The 20,579-nt window shown below is 37.1% G+C and overlaps 1 protein-coding gene across 1 annotated transcript in view; it reads right to left on the bottom strand.

Moving 5' to 3' along the window:
- The window catches only part of rxfp1 (relaxin family peptide receptor 1), a gene marked incomplete at its 5' end in the record, with an annotated part of 41,778 nt that extends 22,934 nt beyond the window's left edge, over positions 1-18,844 (bottom strand). The window contains 3 exons of the mRNA XM_053235598.1: positions 934-1,039; positions 3,390-3,473; positions 18,697-18,844. Of these exons, the coding sequence (XP_053091573.1) occupies positions 934-1,039; positions 3,390-3,473; positions 18,697-18,844 (338 nt within the window). The remainder of the gene's footprint in view (positions 1-933; positions 1,040-3,389; positions 3,474-18,696) is intronic.
- Between the last annotated feature and the right edge of the window lie 1,735 nt (positions 18,845-20,579).

The following is a 20,579-nucleotide window of genomic DNA, read 5'->3' as shown; positions in this document are numbered from 1 at the left end:
GGAAATGCCTTGTTAATGAGAGAGGAGAATCAGAGGAGAATCAGAGGAGAACGGCCAGACTGGTTTGGACTGACAGGAACGCTACATTATCTCAAATAACTACTTTTTACAACCGTGGTGAGCAGAAAAGCATCTCAGAATGCCTAACATGTCGAACCTTGACACAGATGGGCAACAACAGTTGAAAAACACATGGGGTTTGTTCCTGATCAGGTTTGTTGCAGTGTTCCTAATAAATGTCTAGGGTGCATGTAAAGAAAATATTGTAATGCAAGGATGATGATAATAATAAGCATAATAAGCATTTTCTAAAAAAAAAAAAAAAAAGCACTGCATAGAGCAGTACACAGAAAACAAAACACTACATTAAATCAATACTTGGTTTTCCTAGCATGTGTGGTGTGGTGTGGTTTTATAAGCTGTTGTGTTACTTTCTTTAGAAACATACAAATTCAATATTCAACAACTGCCCTTTTGTGTTTTGAGTTCTTTTTCCATTACAGGGAATACCATTCTTGTATTTGTAAATCACACCTGCTGCAGATAATTAGGTTAGAAAATCCTTTAAATATTGCAACTTTTAATATAGTTGCTAATGGTGCAGCTGGTAATGTTGTTGCATTGCTCCCTCACAGCTCCTGGTTCTCCTGTGTGTGTTGTGCAGCATATCTGACAGCCATGGCATTAAATCACGCTGAATATGTACCAAACCCTGACAGATTCTGTGTTCGCTCTAAAGCAAGCATCTGCTAGTAAACACTTATTTAGCAGCCAGCGATGCCTTGATCTCTCATGCAGTGATCTAACATCTTTTCTGCCACCCGAGCAGCGAAAGCGTGTGACGATCCGTGCACACACACACACACACACACACACATACACACACACACACAATTCAAGCGAACCTGATGAGCATGATGAAGAGGAACTCACATCATGGTGACATTCGTGGATACCGTAGGGATGTCTTTAAAGTGAGCACCGTTGCAGTCGAGCTCCAAATCCCTACACTGACACTCGGCTGGTACGAGCGCGAGAACTGAGAGAGAGGAAAGGAAGGAGAAATAGAGAGAGAGAAGTCATTTGGACTGAATTTCAGAGAGAAATGTATAGATGAAGCAAGATTTTTTAATGAAAGAATATGCACATAAATCACGAAAGTTTTCTAATGAAAGCGTAGCACTTCCTTAAGATTCTAAGATTGAGGATAAGTACGAAATGAACTCAAGACTCTTACAGAAAAGTTACACATTAATGAATTTGTGGGTTTTTTTGACATTTCACAGGTTTTATGTTTACACATGATTTTTCTCACATGATTTATTAATTAGTACATGTTCTGTCGTGTGTTTTTATATGTCACATTTTTTTCCACACTTTTTTTTTCACATGATTGATTTATTTTCATGTTCATTTTTAATTTTATGCTAATTTTTCAAATGTAGTTTCATCTTTCACGTGATTTTATTCACACAATTCATTTATTTTCACATGGTAAATTTTCACATGTAGTACATGCATTTTTAATTTTCCAATTTTTCTTATTATATTCTTCTTATTATATTGTTTTCAAATGTTAACTGAAAATATGTAGGGCATGTATTTTTATTTGTGCAATGCACAATTTCAGGACATAGCATGCTGAGCACATATTGACCACATAATGACACACATATGATTACATGCAAAATGTATTTGTTTTAATAATAACTACTGTCTAACTGATACTGATGTAGCACAAGGTGGTTTACAAACAGGTTTACCAAATTTTTGTGCCTCATCTTAAACGAGAGACTAATCAAAAATTCATAAGCTCTTCATAAACTAATTGCCCAATGCCTGGCCTTACTTATTGAGCCTTTAACTTTTTTTTAAAGAAACACTAGCATAAATTGCACTATATTGTAAGAGTCTGTTAATGTCCACCTTAATTTAATTATAACCTTCTACTATAAGTGGATGAGGGTTTTAGATTTACAATCTGCTCTGAGCTTTTATAGAACCAGTTTTATGGAAATGTTATAGACCCAAAAAAAGTTGTTGGAAGGTCAAGAAGAAAATTGAAAGAAAAGTAGAAGTCAGCTGTCCATTTTTGCTCTGTCTAACACTTCAGATCCACTTCAGAAAGTCCTGCAATTGAAATAAATATAGCTTGCAGGCAACCGGTAGAGGAAAAAAAATGACTGTAGAAAAAAAAGAGGGCCAGTACAATACACACAGTATTATAGACCGACCACAGTGGGTGCTTGAGACCCTGCACTTTTGCCCTCAAACTGCATACGTGCCATAAGGGTAATGGTAGCTCAGTGGTTAAGATGCTGGCCTAGTGGTTAAAAGGTCATGAGTTCAAATCACAAGGTTGCCACTGGTGGGCTGCTGAGCAAGCCCCTTAACCCTCAACTGCTTAGCTGTATAAATGAGATAAATGCTCTGGATAAGGGTGTAATCCAGATGAAGAATGAATAACTGTTCTATTATAAGGCCTTCAGGTGGTTCCTAGAGTAAAGATATACCCTGGACCTCGGAACGGTACAGTTTTGTTAGGGAATAGAGTGAACTTGATTGGCCAGGGCTGCAAAAGCTTCATCGCTATTGGAAACCTTGAATCTGATTTGTCAGAAGGTGTTGTTCAAATGATGAATGCACTTATTCTAATACATTATCAGTGCTATAGCAACAACTCATTCACAGGGGCTTCACATAATCTAAGTCTAATTATAAACAGATTTTATAAAAGTGTTTCGTTAACAAAGAATGTGTAATAATATAATAATGCATAGGAAAATATATAATCAAAGTTTTCCATGTAAAATTATTATTATGTAATATTATATTATCAAAGCCCCTCAGTAGTGTAGATGGATAGATGGATGGACGGATGTACAAAAAGACTGATAGACAATCGGAGAAATAGACAGAAAGATGGATGGATGGACAGACTGAAAAACAGACAGACAGACAAGCAGATGGACTGATGGACATATGCATGGCTGGACGGATAGACAGACAGACAGATAGATAGATAGATAGATAGATAGATAGATAGATAGATAGATAGATATGGATGAAATGGATGAAAGGATGCATGAATGGATTGATAGCTGGACGGACAGAAAGACAGACAGACAGACAACCAGAGAGATAGACAGAGAAATAGATGAATTGACATATGGATAGATGGAAGGACAGACAAACAGATAGATGGATGAATGGATGGAATGGAATGGATGGAAAGAGGCAGAGAGACAGACAGACAGACAGAGACAAACAGATAGATAGATAGATAGATAGATAGATAGATAGATAGATAGATAGATGTGAAACAGGATTTTCCCAGCTCACTCTAATCACTTCAGTTTCAGGAGATGGAATTCTGGATCTTTACTCACGACATGTGGTTGATTTGGTTCCAGCGTCTTTACTGGGCATCCCAAAGTATTTGTCAAATAAATGAGGCCAGCCGTTGTTGTCTCCTGAAAAATGATGCAATGATGAGTCAACTACTGTGTTAAAATTTGCTCACTGAAAAATAGCCTATAGATTTCCAGGCCCCACAGATGTGATGTATCATCCTCCTCTAATAACACATGCTCTCTCTACATGTCTAACACACTGATTTTTCACTTCACTTCCATGTTGGAGAAGCTGAATTTGGAATCCATGCTGCTGAAAACCAATTTGTGGGGTCCTGGTAATCATTTTGCACAGTCTGCTGGGTGATAAATGGAGCATGCTATTTCAGGGTAACATTGACTAATACATGTTCCTCAACATTCTCTGCAGTTTCTCAGCAATAAAAACTATTGTTACTTTGATTTTGGCCTGCAGCTTCAACTGAAAAAGAAAATGAGCCAATCAGCATGCAAATAGGAGACAGTGACAGCAACTTTTCCCTGACTTTGAACTTCTGACATCCACAGTAAATAAATCTGTCAAAACATCCAGTCTTCCCAACCCTACCTCATCAATCTCTATTGATTTTATTGGAAAGAAAGAGCAAGAAGTGTGAAAAAGTAGAACAAATTTTCACTGATGAGAGCACTCTTCAACCTTTGCATTTCAGGTGAAGATCCAGTGGCACTACCTGAATCCAAAGCAGCAGTTTTTGCTCACAAATGTCTGTCACCTAACACCATGAAAGTCAGCGTTTAATGCCTAACACATTCAACAGCGTGACACTATAACCCTGGCAAATAATCACTGAGTTAGAGTTTGACCCATTTCTTCAATCACAACATGTGGATGGACACCACAGGGGAATTAATCTACACCCTATTCTTATATAAATATTCAGTGCATAATTTTTCTTCCTTGCATTGTCTCGTGGAATTCTTGCTTAACGCACAATCCACATCCAAAGTGCTGTAAAGATGATTTTGAAAAGCACTATACAGTTAAAACTGAATTGAATCAAATTGAATGAGCAGACATTGAGCACCAGATGTACATTATATGGCCAAAGATAAAGTGGACACCTGACCATTACATGTATATGTGCCCATTCCAAAACCATGGGCATTAACCCAGATTTAGGGACTTTTGGGGCTGCAATGTTAATATTCAATTTGATCATGTAAACTATGCCTACTAATGCACTTTGTATGATATAAAAGCTGCTGGGAGATAGTGGAAAAAAAAACATAGAGTGATAAAAAGCTCAGAACTAAAGAGGAAATGCAAGCTTGGCAACTTTGAGATAATTTGGAAGGATAACTTTGTTAAGAACATTATGTTTTGTTTTTTTTTTTTAATGATACAGCTTCCTCAATTACTCACTTTCTATTCTATTTATTTCTATAGCAGGAATGTGTAAAGAACAAAACAGAACAAAAAAAAAAACATTAGAATCTTCTACCCAAATTAAAGTCAAACGAGTTTAATGTCATATTGTTCACATCACCTGGAAACAGGGTTTCTAAAGGCATTAGTAGAACACAGTGGGAAGCCAGAGACTGTGCTGATATTTGACATTTAAAGGTTTTCTTTATATATGTGAGAACTTGTTTTGCTTAAAATAGTTCTCATTTCAGAAAATGTACTCTAGTTTAAAAGGAGTACATATAGGAGAAGGCTAAATCTCTGCCTGCATGTAGCAAACATGAACATGCTTCTTAAGGTGAAAATGGGACACTGTGTACTGCAATACACCCTGTAAACCTTGAATACACGGAGAGGAAATAAATTCAATTCATTTACCTTGCATGCCTGTCAATAAACAATAACGACATTCAGGATTGCTAAATTGACATTGTTAAAATGATTGCATGAAATAGCTTGGGATTATGTGACCTTTTATAAGTACACAGAAATATTGCTACTCACTAAAGAGCCTACCAAGAAGCTGTCTAATTGACCATGATGCAATATGTGTCCTTTCTCAGGTAAATGAGGCCTCAGTTTATTATCATCACTTAGTGCTGAATCAGTGCAGGCTTCAGTGATGCCTGACATTCTGTACTATATTCACCTTCTTGTACTTCTCAATTAGTATCAAAGCAAAGATTGCTATAGTGCCCACTGTAGACTCAGAGAGTCTGGTGCTAAAGGCACAAATATTCACAAAGTTTACAACCTAGAACAAACCTAACAACCTACACATTTTGCATAGGAGCTCCACATTTTAACATCAGGACACACTGCTAAAAAACCCCACACCCTTCCTCTCATCTCAGATTTCACAGAAAATTAATGTAATATTACCTTGGGGATGAATCATGCTAAAAACTTTGAGTATGCCATTTCACACCCACAGAGCCCCATTACTTTGTTAACAATATAAATGTGTGATCACAATAACAGTAACCTATGCACAATAACCCTAACAAGCACTTTCTTTTGAAATAGTGAAAACTCAGACACAGACATGAAATAACAGCAATGTCAGCCTTATTATTTTGTTATTTTGACAATTATTTATGATGTGCTCGATAAATTCAAAGCCTGCTGCTATCAGTGAAGATTGTCTGTTGACAATGTTGACCAGTGCTGATTGCTGTAAACCTTGTCAAGTGTATAATGTGACATCAAATCAATATTATAATATTGATTCGAAGCATTCTGGAGTCATCTAGGGTCGTGCCTTTTACTTCATGTACTGTTCTGCATAGTTTCCCTACTCAAGCTGATGAGCTGGATCAGGTGTGCTTTTAAAAGAGAGTTGCAGAGCAGTTGGTCTTGGAATTAAGCATAAAAAGCTGAATGGGAATAGAGACAGTGCTAATACTGTGGTTTACCATGAATATCTGCAGACATGGATGTAAAAAAAATTAAATGTTCCAGTAGAAATAGTGGGAAAGAGGTATTAAGAACATGTTACTGATAATAAAAGGGCAGAGCAGTGAAATGTCATGTTCAATTTCCATCAAAATAAGTTGAATGGCAGTTAAGCTTTATAGATGTTTATTCCTGGGAAGATTTGTCTTTCCCATAAATGCTTTATTAGGTAGTATTTAACTGAAACCTGTCATGGGGAGAATCAGACCCAGGGTATGGTGCTGGAAACCCAGCGCTCTAACCACTACACTATGAAGGGGTGAAGAACCAACTGCAGAGAAACAGTGGATGCAGGGCTTTCAGGGAAATAAACAAACAGTACAAGCATCCAATGCAGGACTAAAGAGGGTAATGTTCCAAGAACAACTTGACAGAGGCAGTAATGTCCAAAAATCTCCAAAAGGGAAAAAATAAAGTACAAATCCTGGACAAACAAACAAGTCCAAAAGGGTTAGGCAAACTTCCAAATAAATCCAAGAATGGGTCACAAAGAACAGGCAGTACACAGGAGAGCCACCAAACAAAGAAACTCCAAGACTGAGCAAAGGTACAAAGAAATGAAGGGCCTATATACACACTAGCAAACCAGACACAGGTGATCTCACTGAACTAATGCTCTCTGCTTCCCTCTGCTGAGCAGGTCACGGTGTGACAGAACCGTGTGTCAAAAACCACATCATAAACATGGAAGGTGTCATGTGGTGTCATGTGGTGTCATGAGCTGTCACGGCAATTTTTGTCCAGCTGTTTAGCAGTATCAAGTTGTCCTATAAGAGGTGACAAAATGTTTACTGTCATTACAGTGTATGTCATATTCAGTGTCCACATGTTTTGTGATAGATGTTATGACACATTCAATACCATGAAGAACATAATAGACACTACCAGCCAATAAATTTTTTTTTTGTAGCAATGGCATAATATAATCTCATGTCATGGCAGATTTCATAAAGTACATTTCATAATATTTGTCATAAGTGGATGCTAACTACAGTACATGATTTGTATGTGATATGAAAGTTAGCATTACGAGTGCCATACTGTTTGATGCCATGGCATCTGTTGTCGTAAATTGTCATGGCAGCATATGACATCTTTATTGCTATGTTCTACACATATATAGACCAAATTGTGATGGCTAGATGACTGGGTCCGAGCATCTCCAAAATGGCAGGTTTAGTGGGGTGTTCCGGGTACGCAGTGGTTAGTACCTAGGGTCATGGGCACCCAAGGCTCATTGATGCGTGTGGGAAGTGAAGGATAGCCCATCAGGCCTGATCCCACAGCCTCTTCTATCTGCCCACTTTGCTAGTGTCACTGTGATTGACAGGGGAAAGAGTGTTACATCCCTCCCCCACAGAGAGCACAGCCAATTTTGCTCCTTGGCTCCCAGCCATGGATGGCTGGGGCATCATCAGGATTCAAACTTGCAATCTCCTAACGATAGAGCAAACACTTTTCTTTGCGCCAACTGGGAGCCCTTCGTGTTTCCAATTAACTGTCTCAGTACATTTAATTTTACTTTGCCTGGAGTAAGCACTATCCAGCAATCATTTTCAGATTAAAATCTACTCAATTACTTATATCTAAATTACTGTTCTACAGCCCCCAAGTAAATAAACAGTTACAGGAAAAGACCTTGGATATTACATTGATACTCCATTTTACCCAGTGCCAAAACTCACACTTCCACACAGTTTGTGTGTGTGAAAAAAGATGAGATAGAGATGATGATGGGATCAATAAGAACAGCGATGATGGAAACAATGGCTCTCATCCATTAAAGTGGGATACGTTTCATTTCAGGTTGAAAAGAAGGACATGGAATCATGTCTTAAAGCAAAAGACAGGAAGGGTGAGATACAGCAACGGTAAATAATGGTCTTGATCAGTGATGTTGTTCAAAACCACAAAAGACAGAGAAATGATTTCAGGATTCTATTAGTCACCAAATATTTCATAGTGTAAAAGTAATATCTTGTGTCATTTTCTATTGACTTTACTGCTCATCCAACTCTGCACTGATTAAGATTGAGATTAAGATTAAGACTGTTTAAGATTGTTTAGCTGTTTTGTGGACAACAGTAAACATAACTAGAAATGGATAAAAGTATGACATGCCATTCTCTAATTAAAAAAAATACAATCTTTGGCAAATTGCTTGGTATAAGAGGAATAAAATACAAGGGTATTTTCAAAATGTGGATAGAAATATAAATCCTTTACTGAGAATACAGAGACTTTTATGTATTTTGAAAATACCTGTGTTGCCATATTGCATTACCACATGACTTTCAAGCCTGACTGTGTCTTTTATATGATGCTATGCAACATATGCTTGTGCCAGAACATTCCTCATATAGAAAGTGCTTCAGATAAGTTGCATGCAAATGTTTTTTTCTAACTCCCACTATTGCCACTGAAAAAATATGATTAGACCCTAATTTAATGTTTTTTTTTTTTTAATGAAATTGAAGATTTGAGAATTGTGGTCATAGTCAAAAGGGCTTAGTATACAGTTAAGGTTCTATATTATTGACCGTTATTGTTGAGTTTTATACTTCACTCAGCTAAGTGATTATTCTATGTAGAACATGGAAATGGTGAGGACACAGGAAGCCAGGGTTAAAACATACTAATGCAACATCCAAAATAAGGATCAAACATAGTTACAGAATTAGGAGTAAGGTAAGAAAAAAATTAGCCATAGGGAACACAGAGACTTAAAACAAAAGGGGTATAAGTACATCAAGAAACATGGGAGAAACAAGTTACAGGTGTCAATAATCAGCGATTGTGGCCAAAGCAGCATTAGGGAAGAAGTGGATTGCATTTCTCCAATCAGTGAATTTCAAAACAGCAGTGCTCAGGTGTGAGAGGGTTACATTTTTTCTATTACATATGCTTTATAGATAGGTAAGATAACAGAACTCAACTGACGACTATTGTATTCTTCAAAAACTTGTCTTTGTTAGGAATTCTACAAGCGCATATAAATAGTATTAATGATTCAACACTTTTTCAAACACCTCCAAAGAAGAAATGAAGCATTTCCTTATATTGTATGGTGTTGGTACTAGAGAGGATGTGGCCCTTAAAAGTAAAAATGAAGTCTAAAAGATGCCTAGCATGATTTTTTTTCTACTTCTATGTCACACTTATGGAATTTGACAGACTCCAGGCTCTTGAGAGGCAGAAGCAGCCATATCTCTATTTTGGATAAAAAAAAAAAAACAGAGGTATCACTATCGGTCCATCAGGGGTGAGGCTAGAAAACATAGATAACTAGGCAACCTGGTTTTATAAAAGCAATTTCACACTCATTATTGACAAAAATAGAGAGGCCAGTTCCAGAATATACCAGATATATACTTGGGTATTTTTTTTTGAAAATATAGCTTTTTTGCTCTATTTTGGCCTCCCATCCACATGAAAACAACATTTGCATCATTGAAAGCAAACCACTAAGATACAGATGACACAGAGCATACAGGATCTGTAAACTAAACGTTACTTTCACACTTTTATACTTTGGAAATGCATATTTTCAAATCACGGATTGTAATTTCCCAAGATACACTTCTGATTCTAATGAAATTAATTCCTTCCACAAATATGATTTGAATCTGTGACCTAGCACAAAATCTTACTCCATACCAAAATCATCAGCCAGTTATATTTCTCCCAAAACTAACCTGGCTTGATATAAATAGTCCACTTCCTTGTGTACTGAAACACACTCCTGGAGAAATCTTAAGATAAGCTTAATTAAGATGTACAAGCTTGCAGATAGGATACAGAGATATCCAGAAACAAAGCAAAAGAAATGACATCTTCAATTAATCTCCCCAGACTATAGCACTATGCCTGTCAGATGTGGTTATAATTCCATTGGGTAAACAAAATCTGTTCCAGACACCAGGAAAATTATAGGGATTTACAAAGTCCCAAGTTTCAAATCTCCCTCATATAAACAAACGTCTAAAGTGTTATGATAAATGAGCTAGCTCGTACTGAACCATCTAACTAAATGAAAAACACTAGCTAGCAGGCAAAAGGTTGGAAAGCATAAAACTCTCTTGACCTTTTTCCTCAGAGCATTTTGTAGTATTGTAACGGTTAGGAAAACTTAAATCATAACTTAGCCAGCTATTGGGAATGTCAAAATTTCATATAATTGATTTTCACACCTGGTGCTAAACCAGGTATGATATATCCAAATAGTGTGAATCCAGTGTGAAACAGCCACTCTCACTTTGGGTTTAAATCTGAATACAGATACACATATTTGCATGAAATAGACAGAGATAGTGGCATTGTGTTACACCCCTAATCTCAATACTTCCATGACCATTTTAACAATAGTACAAAGAAGACAAAGAAGGCTTAACCTGAATCCTAACCCATGATCTGGTCAAAGAGCTGTTTGAGGAGGCCAGGTATGATAACCTCAAGGAGAGATCTTGGTCTTAGTCAGAATAAAACCTGGCATCCAATACATTGACTGGACCTAAAACCTGAGGCCCTGCCGAGGCAACAGATATGGCAAATCCAATAGCAATCTGGCCCTCCTTGGAAGCTAACATTGTCCAATACCACCTGTTAGAACCTCTCACTCATCAACACTGGCTGCATATAAGCATGGGTATGGTTAGCATGAGTTTGGGGGAATAAAGTGGGGACTAAATGTAGAATGCGATGTTCATCAAGCACGTATAGGTGTGATGTCCAGGTGTCCACAAACTTTTGGCCATATAGTGTATATCCTGACTCCTTCAGGTGAAATAGCTCTACCTTCTCTGCCATCCACAGTTATTTTAACAATTCAGGGTGCTTCTGTGAAGCCTCTATCCATCACAATTTGTAAATGAAAAATGAATAAATGTGAAAGGAATGCAAAACTTTCTTCCAATGTGAAGAGCAAATTTTCAGGCTCCAAGTTATCAGGCTCCAAGTCTGGATTGTCTCTATTAGATATGTGTGACTGAGTGACAGCTGAAGATGTAATTAGTCTGCACACCGGTTATAAAAAAGGGGTATGGAGGAAAGAGTGTGCTGGTAGTGATTCAAGTAGAGTGGAGAGTGGAGAGTGCATCGATTTCCTGCTGTGAAAACAAGCTTTATGATACTAAAGCTGCCTGTTAAAAGCACAACCTTTGACCCTACCACTGTTCGCAAATACAAATCTGAAAGAATTTGTTCTGATTGATCGAGTCTGTCTCCAACCTTAGGCTAAGGATGCTCTAAAAATCTCACCCATCTATCTTCCTGCTCTTTCATTACATCCTTTGTAGCTTTGGTTGCCTTCCCTTCTGCAAAACAGCACCTCATTTCTGAACCTCAGTTAGAAAATCTCAGATCACTTTCCATTTTTGAAACTCAGCTCAAAATCAGAAGTTTTTTTTTTCAAAGCTTACAATGTCTCTATTTTTACAAAGTGCTCCCCTGCTCTTTTGAGCTGCTTGTATTTATGTTAGGGGTTTAACACAATGCTCACTCTCTGTACCTGTACCTGTTTAGTGCTCCGAATATTTGTATCTGTATTCAAATTTAAACCTAAAATAGGCGTGGGCTATACCAGAAGTTTTTTTTAATCAAATATTAAATTAAATGTCAGCATTGTCAGCATGGTGTGTAAATTCTGGCTCTGACAGTTCTTCAACCTCAGCTACATCACTTGAACTAGAGTCTCAAAGATGCGTAGTTCTCATTTTTCTTTGTACCTGCCCATGATATTTTCAAACTAGTAGCTGAATTTTAAGCACCATTACCCTGACTAGGCAGTTACTAAGGATAAAGGAAGGAACCTTGTAAATCTATCATGCAGTGCCACACGCTTATGTTATTGAACAAAGTTTTTCTTTGCCCCACGTTCTTCAAATCTGACTGCTCACTTAGACCCACATGAAAATAAAATCCTCCTGCTTGTACAAATTTCTGTTGCATCCCACATTATCCCAGTCCACATGCATACCTCTAGGCTCACCCAGATACCCTGTGAACCTTTCAGGCAATCTCTGGCTAGTGCACACCATATCTCATATCTCAGGCTATATCTTATCCGTATATATTCATATCTGTTTCGGGTACATTCCTAATTTATTTACGCTATCCACATCTGTTGCAAAAAAAATTGAATGCCTGAAAAGTGGGCTTAGAAGTGGTGTACATCTGTGGCCCCACTTTCACACTGTGTAGCTTGATAAGACGCAACACCAAATGCTTCACACCTCTGGCAACACATTAACACTTGAGTCAGGAAGTATATCTATCTATCTATCTATCTATCTATGGGTAGCAACTTTATTCTGTGTGTTATGTGTATTTAATAACAGCAGATCTGATGGTAGCATCTGTAAGACAAATCACAGGTTTATATTAACACACTCTTTCTAATATGTTTCAATAGTAAAAACTTGCACATGGACTTGAATGGCAGATTCTCCAAAATCTTTTTTTTTTTTTTTTAATTAAAAAGATGTGTAATTGTTGATATGGTTAAGTTTTCTGTAAGGAGATGTTTATTTAGAATTTATGGAAGGAGCCTCCAGTGTTAAGTTTTCAGACACTGGAATATCAGACTCAGTAACATGACAAACTGCATACTTTTGTTGTATTATTTCAAGAGAGAGAGAAAATGAGTGGCTGGGGAAAGAAGGACTGTTCATAGCTGCTATAATATGATAACAGGAACTTGTTTCATGAACATTTCACAAAATTAAATGTAACTATAAATGGATAAAAAGTATGACATGTCATTCTTTAGTAAATCAAAATTGTTAGGACTGCCATGTTGCTGTAGTTTAAAAGGAATACAGTATTGCAGGACATGTGGTTACTGCGTCATACCACCCCATCGTTTATTATTTTCCTATAACAGCATGCCTCTAGGTGTTTTATTCCTTAATTATTTCTCAGGCTAAATCTTATACACCATACACATTATTTCTATGAGAAGTAAACTTTCACCCACTCACACTCCATGAATTCTATGCAGTAACTAGTGGAGCATCTAAATGCCTAATTTTTTTTAATAATCCGTATTCTTTAGGCAGAATTTGTGTTACTAAATATCTGTACATTTTCCTGCATTTCCATGATAAGATGATTACTAAAATAAATACCAGTATTTATACTGAAATCATAATAAACAGGCTGATTTACTTGAGGATTTTTGTATCCAGGCCAGAAATTTTTCATGTAATGTTTACAGGAAGGCGCAGCATGAATTCTCATGCTGATATTTGTTTGTCACTCCTGTCTAGTCCTGAAAATTGTTTTCCTTTTTCAGTATTTTTTTCAGTACATTACATCCTGTACTGGAAAATTTCAATATTGTTTGGAAATATATATTAATGACATTTTTTTTTAAATTATAGTTTTGACTTTCTAACATTCCATGAAATTTTTATTATATTGATAATACGGATTTATTAGTATTACATTTATAAGTATTTGTTTCAGCTTCAATCAAGTATAAAAAAAACTGGTTTGGAGTGACATGTAAAGTCACTGTACCTGTGGCACTGATCTGAGCTCTTGAAGTTAAAAGATGAATCACCACCACTGTAGCAAAAATCCACATCCAATAAATAAATAAATAAATAAATAAATAAATGGCACTCATACTTCCATCTATATCACATGCCTGCTGAAAGAAAGAGACAGAGTCCTGATGGACTACAATTCTCCTGCCATTAATTAAAAAAAACTATTCATTGTGATTTATGGGTGCAGCTCACTTGCACATTCATCTAAATCATCTAGATCTTCTTGTTTCACCATGACCTTTCAGGTGCTGTAAGAAGATCTGATAACTTCTATGTAAAAAGGTCGTCGTGATAAGGATAAAAGAATTTTTATCCACTCAGAATGTAGACTTAGACTAACGGTAGTCTTTGCTATAATCGTGTCCTATATAATGTGCATTTTGACATTTTCTCTATGGTGACCTTTTGCAGATGACAGAGTTTAATCATATGTGTCTGTTCAACACCAGCATGATAAAAGAAGATAAATGGCCCGGGTGCAAGGGTTGATGAGGGTGACGGTGGCAGTCTGCTTGCCCCTTCTGGCTTTGAACAGCTCTCTATAGATAGATGTGGGCTGTCTCCCAGGTTTTCTCGCTCTACTTTATCCAATCATCCACCACAGAGATGTTTGAGGTTTCTCCAGAACAGGGAAAAATGGGAGGTTGGAACCCCAGGACACATTGGAAGGACATGAGACCAGTAGACGAGTGGATCAGTGAGCTCTGGGCACACTCGGCCCAGGGGAATTATCTGCTCCAGTCCTGTTGATTATTGGAACAACAGGTGTGGAAGAATCTTTCGATCTGCTGGTTTAGTCATCTGCTGTGTCCATTTGATTGCAGCAGGTAGCCTGAGGATACACTAATATTGATATTAAGCCTCTTACAAAAAGATTGCCAAACTCAGGAGATAATCTAACTTGCCACATAATCTGAACACCTCTCTAAATAGTCCCTGTGGTAAATCTCCTCTTGAGGGTTTCAAAAGCTTCTCAACCCTCCTCAAAGGGTTTCATGCTTCTGTGTTCCACTTAAGAGTTTTGGATTTACCTCATAGCAGTGAGGTTAAAGGGGCAGCTACCCTGCTGAACTCTTGGATGAACATGAAGTTCGCAAACGCCAAGAATCGCTAGAGCTCTTTGGCAGTCTTGGGTTGTGGCCAGGTGGGGATGGCTTCCACTTTACTTTGGTCCATTTCTCCCCTGTTCTCATCCAGGATGTAGCCTAGGAACTTAACTGAGCGTTGGTGAAATTCACATTTCTCTAATTCGATGTACAGATCATTCTCCACTAATCTCTCATACCTGGTGAGCATGTTCTGCTTCAGTTTTGGAGTAGCTGCTTTAGCAGTACCTGCTAAAAGGTCAATGGCATCATTTTAAGGTCAGTGTGGTGGTAGCTTGGATGCACAAGCTTTGCTGAATGTTTCGGCCAGGTCTGTGTAGGGCTCTGGTATGGTTATGGTAACCAAAGAAGTGGATCAGAACTCAGGGAGGGGCACACTCTGGCGATCAGGAGGGGGAATGTCTGTTCTGGGTGTTACACATGAATAATAATATAATGGCTGTTATTTATTTATTTATTTATTTATTTATTTTGCACTGTTAGATAATTAAAAGGAACGTTGTTTTATAATTAAGCAACATAACATTAGAGGGAAAATGTTATCATGAATAATAATATAATGGCCGTTATTTATTTATCTATTTATTTATTTATTTATTTATTTGCCCTATTAGATAATGAAAAGGTAAACTATTATGTAATTCAACAAGACAACATGAGAGGGAGTGTGTTATTGAGAATAACATTGCTAATCACTGAAACTGTAATGAACATGACTAACATCTCAAATTAAAACATATCAGCTCCAGTCAGACAGGCTGCTCGGAGTTGCAGGAGTCGATCATTAATCGAATCCATTACAGTTTTACCCAGCTAGTACAACTTTTTTTAACTAAATTGTAAAAAAAATGTTAACTAGGTTGTAAGCATAAAGTTATATTATTTGTATTTGTCTTTTGTTTATTTATAGGTCTAGACATCTAGCTGTCATTACATTCTTCAGTGAAATTCAGGGGCAAACACTGCTAATTTTGTTGACCTGAATTTGGAAAAGCCTTTTCATGCTCTTTCTTATGAGGATAGAGTTGAAACAGAAACATATAAAACAGAACCTACACATATAGAGAGCAATATATACTTCAGTAGCAAACACCTGTGCTTCTCTTATTTTAAAAACCACCGGCCACCACTGAAGCCTGGGCATCTATTAAGATGCATACAATTACATGAACTTTTCTTCACAAAAGAAACTGCACACCCATGGCCTGTGTGTAATTATGAAACACTCTGGGAATCTCTTGCTAATTCTCCATTATCAACAAGTTCCCTAGAGAATCAGTGCTGATACTATTTTGATTAATATTTTGATTAATTTCTATGGAGTAAATACAATTTATCCATATGCTAGGTGACAGGCAATGCCTTAGCAACAACAACAGCCACAGCATTTTGAAATATTAAGGCTATAATCATATATGACATTTGTGGAGGTCCCTCATTGTGAGCTCCATCATTACTGTTGGGAACTGCTAGAATGTTGCAAAGGAAAAGATCTGCCTTCTGGTTTCTGCCTGGGTACTGGTTTTCATTATTCTTACACCAGCTATTCACAGATCATTCACTCATCACTCACTCCGATTCCCTGTAATTATACATGTCTCTAATGTTTAGACAAATAGCTTTTAATTTTTTTTTTTTTTTTGATAGACACTATAATCCAAAAACACACGACATTGCAGATGTGCATGCCTCAATTTTCCACAATAATTGATTTAATCTAGTCCCTTAGGTCTAGACTATTTATTGTATGAATTCTAGATTCTCAACAAATTTGCATTTGTCATTATTATGGCAAATGTCATCATTACAACAAGAACTATTCATGACTATCAGTAGACTCAGTATATTCAGCTACTAATACATGCTTATGTGAATATTTGCCTTGTTTTCATCTGTATATTCTGTTAGTCCAAACTTGTTTAATTCTTGACTGCAGCAAAACATAATTGGTGTAAGTAATTGATGTCATCTAGACAATGAGCTTCATCATCTCACCTAAAACTAACATTATCATGAATTTGCCTGTTTCATTTAACAGCCTAATTTAACTCTGCTATGGATACTGACCAGATTTTACGGACGGGCTGAAATAAAAGTGAGACATAACAGTGACGAATGTTGAACGGCTGGACATGCAGCTCCTATGACTGTGAAATGAGGCTCTAAAATCACAGACTTAATTAAAGGCTTAACTGAAGCCTGAAGTGTTGTTAGTATTTTATGAAAATATTTACATGGGGTCATATTCTGCAAAGTTAATACCAAAATTGCATATTTCAGTATTTAGACTTCAGATATTAAATATAGTAGTCATGTTTTGTTTACAGGGCAGCTCACTAAATTATATTAAAATTAGATAAATTAGATAAATTAGCCTACAATCAGCATGCACATTATGATTTAAAGACCTTGATGTAGTATCTTATAGCTTCATCTGAAGTTGTGCACACAAATAACTGTCAGAACAAAATATTAGGATGTGCTGGATCAAGTGCTATTTTATAAGTCACTGGATTATAAGTGTGGAAGTTTTGTTGTTAAATTAAACCATATTTCTGGCAAGTAATAATTACAACTAAGACTATTCATGAAGCAATACATTGGAAATATACCAGACTCCTATTAAATATTTATTTCAACGCTTGCAAAGAAGTCTGCATTTTCTATTCCTGATTTTTTCAGGCTTAAAGGCAAGTTGTTGTTGTTGTTCTCCTTTCGGCTGCTCCCGTTAGGGGTCGCGACAGCAGATCATTGGCCCACATGTTTGATTTGGCACAGGTTTTACACCGGATGCCCTTCCTGACGCAACCCTCTCATTTTATCCCTGCTCGGGACCAGCACTGAGAGTACACTACCATTGGCTGGGTTGGTTCCCAGCCCGGGAATCAAACAGGATCATTAGCTGCTAGACCACCAGGGACCCTCAGGCTTAGAGCCAAGAACTTCAGTTTAAATGCAGAGGGTCTAGATTTTAGTGGAAAAAACCCATCTCTGACACTTATACTCAAGAAAAATCTGGCATGAACTAGGAGATTTGTATAATCTGAATGGGTAGCCCAGAAAGCATCTGCATAACCTGACTCTGACTACAAGAAATCTTCCCCACATAAACACTGACATAACTTAAGTCGCTGACTCTGAATATGACCATGAGTAACAGCTTTTACAGCTGCTTTGACAGCTGCTTTTTTACAAAAGCAGTACAGCTGCTTTTAAGATTTCATTTGTGAAATGAGACGAACATAACACCAATATTATCATCAGAAGGATTTATATTTTATACTGCTCCTGTTAGGTGTGATTTTACAAATCTAAATGTCTAAATATCCATTTATTGCATGCAGCTGGAGCAAATTTGGTGAAGCCAAGCTTGATGTTGGCCTATAAATGACATGATAACAGGCCAGTATGAGTGTATGACATCAGAGTAACATGTTTTTGTGGTGTGAGTAATAGCTTTTGCCATTTGTCATTATGATCTGTAACAAAAGAGAGCTCCTAAATCATTATGTCACAGAATAGAAAAAGATGGTATGAATATATTTGAGATAAAACACATCAGGAGTATTGTAAGGGCAGATGAGGAATATGGGAATGTTGACAGTGGAGGAACTTTTAACCGAGAAAAGCAAGAAATCCAGAAGGAATTACAATTAAAACTGGGGCGCTGGGGCGGGGGGATGCAGCAGGGGAGTGTTTGGGGAGATATCAAAAGACAAACTAAACTTGATCAGTAGTGGGGCAGGTGAAGAAAGTTGAAAACTCACCACAGTTATCCTCGTCTGCCTGGTTTCCACAGTCGTCAACTCCGTTACAGTGCAGCAGCTGTGGCAGGCAGGAGCTCAGATTCCCACAGGGGAAATAACCGAGAGGACACGGATCATGCTCTTCTGACACATTAAACACTGTCAGAGCCACTGCAGACAGACAAAGAGAGGAAGAGAGAGAGAGAGAGAGATTGTTTTACTCATGTCTACAAGTTAACTTAACTACTGCAAGCCTTAGTAATTTTTTAATACCATTATTTTTTTTCTTCACCTTGCACTGAATTAGTGTATACTGTACCTCCATTTTTTTAATTTATTTTTTTTTACTATTTATTGATTTGCATACACACACACACACACACACACACATGCACACAACTTTGTGTGGACCTCCCATTGGCATAAGTATCAGTGTAGCTCATTAATGCTATGCTACACCTGAAACTAGCACTAACCTTAACCTCAGTAAACCAGCAAGAAACCTTGTGGCTCTTTATTTTTTATTTATTTATTTATTTATTATTATTTTTTTAAATAAAAGCTGCCATTTTCCTTGTGCCAGCAAAATGCCCCCCACATGAACAAAACTGTGATATATTCAAATCCTCATGGGGACATTTAGTGAAAACCAGCACTAACAAAACAGAGGATGTGGAAGCAAAAAAAAGACAAATGCAGTAATGAGAATAATAGTAAAAGAAGACAGAAGTAAAATTCTTTTCCTCACACATCCCAGCATGTTAGGAATGGGGTCAGAGCGCAGGGTCAGCCATGAGCATGTAGACACCACTACAACACCATCATTTGGTGTTGCATGTATGAGTGAATGTTTTAATGAAGATCTGTAGATGTGATCTGTAGGAGTCCAGTTTCGCTGTGATTTCTGTTCTTGTGATGGCAAGTAAAAGGTGCACTGGTGTAGGTAAGTGATGAGTGGCTACCAATCAGAATCAAATTTTTGATGGAGTTTTTCAGCTGATATATAGCCAAATATTACATTTTTCCACTGAGTGATTGATGGTTTTTAATTTTTTCAGTGTTACTCTATAACTCGATTCCTTTTCCATATAACACAGGCTGTGGCGATGCAAATGTACTGTTATTTATCAGGCTAGTGAACGAAATTAGGAAGTTGGGAAAGACAGAGAGGCTGTCAGAAAGTTGAGGAAAGCAGAAAGAGTGGTAAAGACAGAAGGAGAGAGAGAGAAGACAAAAAGACAGTTAATGACAGTGACAGAGAAAGTAAGACAAAAAGAGAAATACAGACTGATAAAGACTGTGTGAAGTGAAAGAAAAACAAAAAGTGATATACAGAAAGGTGAGCGTATGAGAGGGAAAAAATACAAAAAGACAGTTAAAGATGGGTGGAGAGGAAAGAAAATCAAAAAGATAGATACAGGTTGAGTGAGTGTGAGAGGGTTAAAAGACAAAAAATAGATATTGACTGAGAGTAAGAAAAAATGTGTGAGAGAAAGAACAAAAAAGACAGAGAGAGAGACAGAGACAGGGAGGCAAGGAGAAAGGCAAAAAGAGAGATAAAGATTGATAGAGACAGTGAAAGGGTGAGGAAGAGAGCAAGAAAGAGAGAGAAAGAAATGCAAAAATATAGAAAATATAGTGAGAGAGTGAGAGGGAAAGAACATCTAACATATTGATAAACAGAGGGAGAGGGGGAGAAAGAATTGAATTGAATTGAAAGACAAAAATACAGATAAAGACAGAGAGAGTGAGAGAAAAAGGTGTGTGAGTGTGAGAGGGAAAGACTGTCTTTCTTTTTGTGTTTCCTTCGTCTCACACACTCTCTCTCTTTCACTCTCTCTACCTGTCTCTCTCAAGTGATGAGGAGAAAAACAAAAAGAGTATAAAGCCTGAGAAAAAGAGAA

This window comes from Pangasianodon hypophthalmus, chromosome 7, assembly GCF_027358585.1.
Source record: "Pangasianodon hypophthalmus isolate fPanHyp1 chromosome 7, fPanHyp1.pri, whole genome shotgun sequence".
Taxonomy (NCBI): Eukaryota; Metazoa; Chordata; class Actinopteri; order Siluriformes; family Pangasiidae; genus Pangasianodon; species Pangasianodon hypophthalmus.
The sequence above is the reverse complement of the archived record's forward strand: the minus strand, read 5'-3'. Positions and strand labels throughout refer to the sequence as shown.